Source organism: Rhineura floridana, chromosome 11 (assembly GCF_030035675.1).
Source record: "Rhineura floridana isolate rRhiFlo1 chromosome 11, rRhiFlo1.hap2, whole genome shotgun sequence".
NCBI classification, from domain to species: Eukaryota; Metazoa; Chordata; class Lepidosauria; order Squamata; family Rhineuridae; genus Rhineura; species Rhineura floridana.
Window position 1 is genome coordinate 16,596,636 of NC_084490.1, and position 6,000 is coordinate 16,602,635.

At 47.4% G+C, this 6,000-nt stretch overlaps 1 protein-coding gene across 1 annotated transcript in view; it reads right to left on the minus strand.

Annotated features, from left to right (window-relative positions):
• Positions 1-5,783, minus strand: part of LOC133367498 (uncharacterized) — a 30,849-nt gene extending 25,066 nt beyond the window's left edge. Inside the window, exons 1-3 of the mRNA XM_061591594.1 lie at positions 5,246-5,783; positions 3,932-4,055; positions 1,862-2,157 (exon numbers count right to left, since the gene is read on the minus strand). Coding sequence (XP_061447578.1) covers positions 1,862-2,157; positions 3,932-4,055; positions 5,246-5,699 — 874 coding nt within the window. The 5' untranslated portion in view covers positions 5,700-5,783. The remainder of the gene's footprint in view (positions 1-1,861; positions 2,158-3,931; positions 4,056-5,245) is intronic.
• Between the last annotated feature and the right edge of the window lie 217 nt (positions 5,784-6,000).

The window sequence follows — 6,000 nt, forward strand, 5'->3', positions numbered from 1 at the left end:
GTAGGGAGTGTTTGGCAAGCGGAAAAGGAAGCATGCAAGAAGCCGCTTGCCAAATGGAATAACGTTTCCGCTATATCGTGAATGCGCAGTCCTGTAAGACATGCCAAGCAGATATGCTGCTGTAGGTGCTCTGTCACAGAGCTATAGCCTTTCCCCCATAGGAACGGAAGTAGCTGCGATCCTGACTTATGGCTACCCTATGAAAAGGGTTTACATGGTAAGCGGTATTCAGATAGGGTTGCCCCATCGCCTCACTCAGAGGACAGTCCTCCCCAGTTGTCCAGCCACAGACATTTGTATGTACTTGGAGGAGGCTATGAGTAACTGTAACCAGAGGGAGTGTTTGGCAAGCTGAAAAGGGAAATATGCAGGAAGCCGCTTGCCAAATGGAATAACTTTTCCGCTTTACCACGAATGCGCAGTTCTGTAAGACATGCCAAGCAGATATGCTGCTGTACGGTGGGGGACACCGGTAACCATAGGTGTTGTTTGTGTGCGATGAGAAGCTGGGCTGTGGCGTTTTTCTCCTTTGTAGCCGTGCAGCCTTGCAAGCTGCTTCCCGCTCTTGGGGAATCTCCCGATCCCCAGCTGAGTGGCTGGACAGTTTTCCCCCTCTCTGCTCATCAGCTGTGAAGTGGGTTTGTGTGAGGTATTTGGGTGGGAGGTTTGAATCCCCTGAGTGGATTCCTTTTGCTGCCTGCTGCCTGCTCATCAGCTGTGAAGCGGGTGTGCTCACGGCTGTTAGGCGGGAGGTGCGAATCCCCTGCCTGAGTGGGTTCTTTGTGCTGCCCGCTGCCCTTTCATCAGCCAACTATGCTTTTGCCCCGGGGCCCCCACAGGCTACGGGAGGGCCCGCAGACTCCCCTCCAAATTCGGTTTGGGCCATGACCGCCAACTTATGCAAACGGGAGCCCCTACGTTTGTTGCGGTCATGCGGTGGCTTGCGGCTTTTCTTCCATATAATCTGAAGCAGCTCATCCTCCTTCACCTTCCTTTCTTGCTCCGCCAACATGAACTGAAGGGAAACATCCCTCACCTGCACAAGGCACAAATTTAAAAGCTGTAAGTGGAGGTGAACAAGAGCCAAAAACTCCGCTAAGTCCATTGTGCCCACAACTAATAAAGTATCAGGAAATTCAAACTTTCGTGCTTCCGCATTCAAGCGCGCATGCGCAGAACTGATGAAGGTGGAAGGGGAGAGAGGAGCAGACGTCATATTTTCCCAATGAATCGGAACATAGTGGGATGGGGGCGTGGATAGGAAAAAAGCAAGAAGAATGCCGCATCTTCGGGCTGCATGTGTGGCCGGTAAAAAAGCGTGTTTTTAATATCAGCAAAGAGCGGGAAAGGAGCGGGAAAAGGGGCAAGTGAGGACTCTCAGCTGACAGAGTGGGTATGGAAAACCTGGATTATCCTGCTCCATTTGGATGAGCCCTTAGCTAGTTAGCTAGATATAGGATCTTTCCTATCAAACATGTACTTCCAGAATAAAGTAGTTATTTCTTATTTTAAAGCTTAAAGTCTCTGTCTGACTAATATGCAGGGAAGGTAGAATCTTAGCAAAGATTCAAACACACACGTAAGCTCTCTCAGCAATCTCCGTTCCCCAGCATCGTGACTCTCCGACAGTATGTACTTCCTATAATAAACTAAGTTTTTTTATTTTCCAAACGTTTCTGTGTGATTGGAACCCAAGGGGAAGGCTTCTCATACAGCATTCAACATACAGCCACCTTCCAAGCTGTGTGCTAAACTCTGCTAAATTAATCCAACAATTTCTTCTCCCACATGGCTATTGTGAGAATGAAGAAGGCAGCTACATTGTCCTTGAGGATTAGGAAGAACAGAAAGTCAAACTCACCATATACTGCATATTGCAGGACCTTCTTTGAACCTGGACGTATTATTTCTACACATTCCAGGAACCGGCAACAAACGCTTTCCCCCCTTCCCTGGATTATAGCCAGCAATTTTTGAATTTTTATTGTGGAATCTTCCTTCATTTTCCACAAGTCATCATATTCCTTCACTGTGAGGACGTAGTGGGAGAGTAATATTACAAAAAAAATTTCTAGGTGCTTTTCCAGGATGTCAAGTAATTGTTTTCTTCCCTTGCAAATCATCTCATCACTAGACATTGTGACTGTATCCAGGGATCTGCAGCAGAAACATTTGTTTTAGTTTAGGTGTCAAGAGAGAATGAGAACCTGGTTAGTGATGGAAGGGTGCCAAGAACAACTCCTATCTAGTTCTCTTTGCATACCTAAAGGAAGATAGAGAGGGTCCTCCAGCTGCCTAGGGTGCCTATCCTTACGTGTATTCATCTACCTGTCTTCCTTCCATTGTAAACTGAAACTCTTAGGGAGCTGACTTCACTTCCATCCTCTCCTTCCTTCTTCTTGGACCAGCCAAGGGAGAGCAGACAACTTTTATCTTTGTTCCTCTCCTCTTGCATGCGGCGACCACACCAGGCCATTGCGCCTCCAAATTAGTTAGTTAGAACTAGTTATGTTCTTCCTATCAACTGCGTATTTCTATAAATAAAGTAGCTTTTCTTGTTTTACAAAGTCAAAAGTCTCAGTGATCTGAACACAGGGTAAAAGCCAGCTCCTTTCAGGTGAATCACACATAACACACCAACTTAACTCTGCTGCGTTTTAGTTAAATTCCCTGCTAACAGTTAGGATATACGCATCTTCCTTATCCTGGATCAGACTGTAGGTTCATCTAACCTCATGCTTTCAACTCCCTCGGAGTGCCTTTCCAAGGTCCCATGGAAAGGAAGGTCTTTCCTGTTCTGCTCTCTATAAGTCTTTTAGCTATAAATGCCAGAAGTATTCCATTCCAGTTCACCTAAATTCCACCTTGAAGCATGTCACATTAGTTAGTTTGCATAACTGTTGGAGGACAGAGCCATGTCTGCTACATGACCTGTCCTGGCCACTCTAAAGAAGCCTGTAGACTCAGCTGCAGAGGAGGGCACACTCATGAGCCACATTCACACCATACATTTATTCCACTATTATTCCACTGGAAACAATCATGGCTTCCCCCAAAGACTCCTGGGAAGTGTAGTGAAGGGTGCTGAGAGTATTTAGTGGAAACCACCCTATTCCCCTCACAGACCTTCAACTCCCAGAGATCTCTGTGAAGAAGGACTGATTGTTAAATCACTCTGGGAACTGAAGTTCTGTCAGGGGAATAGGAGCCTCCTAATTACTCTTTGCACCCTTCAGAAACTACACTTCCCAGGATTCTTTGGGGGAAGCCATGGCTATTTCAAGTGGAATAATAGCAGAATAAATGTATGGTGTGAATGTGGCCATGATATCAGTTGAAGTCACATTCAGCTGTCAACCCAGTCAGCAGCTCTACATGGAATGGAGAGGGGGGTGCCATCTTGTCCTGGCCTGACTTTGCCTAGTGCAGCAAAATGTTTTGGGCCAGCTCTGTCAGGTGTTTAATTGGCAAGGGGGTGTAAAAATGGTAGTGACTGGAAAGATATAGGACTTTTTAAAATAAAAAATAGATGTTACAAGTATGCAGATATGTCAAACCTGTTGTTGAGCCTATCAGGACTTAACAGAGTTTAAAGTGAAGATGTAGAATGCCTCATATTTGCATAATACTACATTGTTAGATTTAATATTTATATCCTGCTTTTCTATTACAGAAATACTCAAAGCCGCTTACAAAGAAGAGCAAAAATACAATATAAAACAACGTTGTTTTTATGCACCGTTAGTTAGGGACCTTTGTTGTTCCTTATTCTTTATCAGGGAAAAATACAACAATTAACTAAATAGCTAACAATTTGCTGTCCTTTCATGAGACATAAAATCAGCTCACTCTTTCTAATGACAGGACCAACACTCCAAGTTGTGGTCATTCTTCACAAGGCTTTATTTTATCTTTTAAACACAGAAATTACCCTTTGGTGCTGCTTCCTGATGAAGCTTTGCTCTCCGTTAAAAATGAGTAAAAGTTTGGACTGGATAAACTTTTAGCCGGCTGATGCCTGGAATCCCACTCGTTGAAGAAAGATGTGTCTGCAGCTAGATATTGAGAAAGTGAGGACATGTCAACAGTTTTACTAAATCAACAGCCTATCTGCTGTGGGCAAGGAGTGAAACACAGAGTGCTAAAAGCAAGCCTGTGTGTGTGTGTGTGTGTGTAGGGGGGACCGACGGAGACAGCAGGGCAATCTGTTTTCCTTTCACAACTTATCTTCCAGGTTTGTCCCTTCAGAAAGGAAACCCCTTGCACATGCTCACTTCCCCATTGCTGAATAAGCTTTCAGGGTCAAGAAGCAAATGAACCTAAACGTTCACTTATTTATTATTAGATTTATATCCCGCCCTTCCTCCCAGCAGGAGCCCAAGCTTGCAGGCTTGAAACCCTTGCATGGTTTTAGAGACGGAGATTACCCCACCTGCCTTTTGCCTCTGTGCCTCAGATTGCACAATTGCCAGAGTCAGCGTAGCTACCTTCAGTAGAAAAGTGTGCTACAAAAAAACAGCACCAGCTGGTATGAATTCTGTCTGTACACCTAGTACGTCTCCAACCTCTGCTCTCTGATTTTATTATTTCCATGATATTCGCTGTATGTAAAGAAATGATAGCGGGGCGACAGGCTGTTCATTTCAGAGCCCTCCTGCCAGTTTTGTCAAGCCACATCTGGTCCTCTCCACAAGACAAGATGCTCAGGATTAATCGAATGGAGGGCCAATTGGGCGTGTGTGTGTGTGTGTGTGTGTGTGTGTCAGCAGGGGCATTTGGCCTGGGGACTCAAGCTCAACCCCCCCTCAAACTGAGACCCTTGTTAATGTTTTGGCATTTTCTATGTTTCCCTATTTGTTTTTATGCACATGGGCCCAAAATGTGACACATTCTCTCAGCTATATGTGTTAAATAATAATTTTTAAAAATCAAATTATATCTCACTCTATTTTGGTGCCTAATTTTGTTTTCCTGTGTTGTCGCAGGAACACAGGAAGCTGCCTCATGCAGACCATCGGTCTGTCTGGCGCAATATTGTCTGCACTGACTGGCAGCAGCTCTGCAGGGCCATAGACAGGCTACATTCTCAGTTCTACCTGGAGATGCTGGGGATTGAAGGTAGAACCTTCTGCGTTCAAAGCAGTGGCTCTACCACTTCAAAAGCTGGAAATGGCCCTGGCCTCTCTGTAAACGGGTTGATCAAATGCTCCCCCTTGCGACGTTGTTGTTTGTTATTGTTCTTTACCGTTCCCGACGAAAGAGCTGCGCCTGTCGACCTGGGACTCGCAGCCGATGGCCATGAGCACCTCGTCCTTCAGCTCCAAAGCATAATCCGCGCCATAGTAGCTGAGGAGCAGGGTGCCGAGGCTCCACGGTTTTGCCTCCTCCAGCAAGCGGTTGGGGATATTGACGAAGCCCTCCCGGACGGGGAACTCGTGGAGTTGCTCCTTGAAAGCCTTCAGTTCTGACTCCTGCAACGTTTCCAGGCCGGCGGCCAAGAGGCGGTGGGTGTCCGAAAGGTTCCCCAACCCCCCAGATCCGAAGACGGTCGAAACGCGGGCTTCCGGCTGCCACCCCCTGCCTTTTGGGACGTTGGCTTCGCCCTTCTTCTTCTTCGCGAGAGGCTCCCCGGCTAAGCCCTTTTCCAGATCCCAGAGTTTTGGGCGACCGACGTCGCGGACGCAGCTCTCCTTGGCCATCGCGCCTCTTTCGGCACCAACCCCGAAAAAGCCGGAGACTTGGCGCGGGCAGGCAAGCTAGGAGCACGCGCGGGCTGCAGGATTTGATCCCGGGACCGCCTTCCAGAGGCGCCGGTTGGTGCGGAGTGAGGCGGCAGGCGGGGCCTGAGGCTGGCCTGAAATGGCCCTGCCACCCTTCGCAGTCCTCGACGGTTAGGTTCGCCTCTTCATCTCTCAGGCGGGGAAGTTCTTCCGACAATCCCTTCCCCCGGGCTGTACATCGCCTCCCTCCGGGTAGGCAAGGGGAGTACTTCTTCCCCGC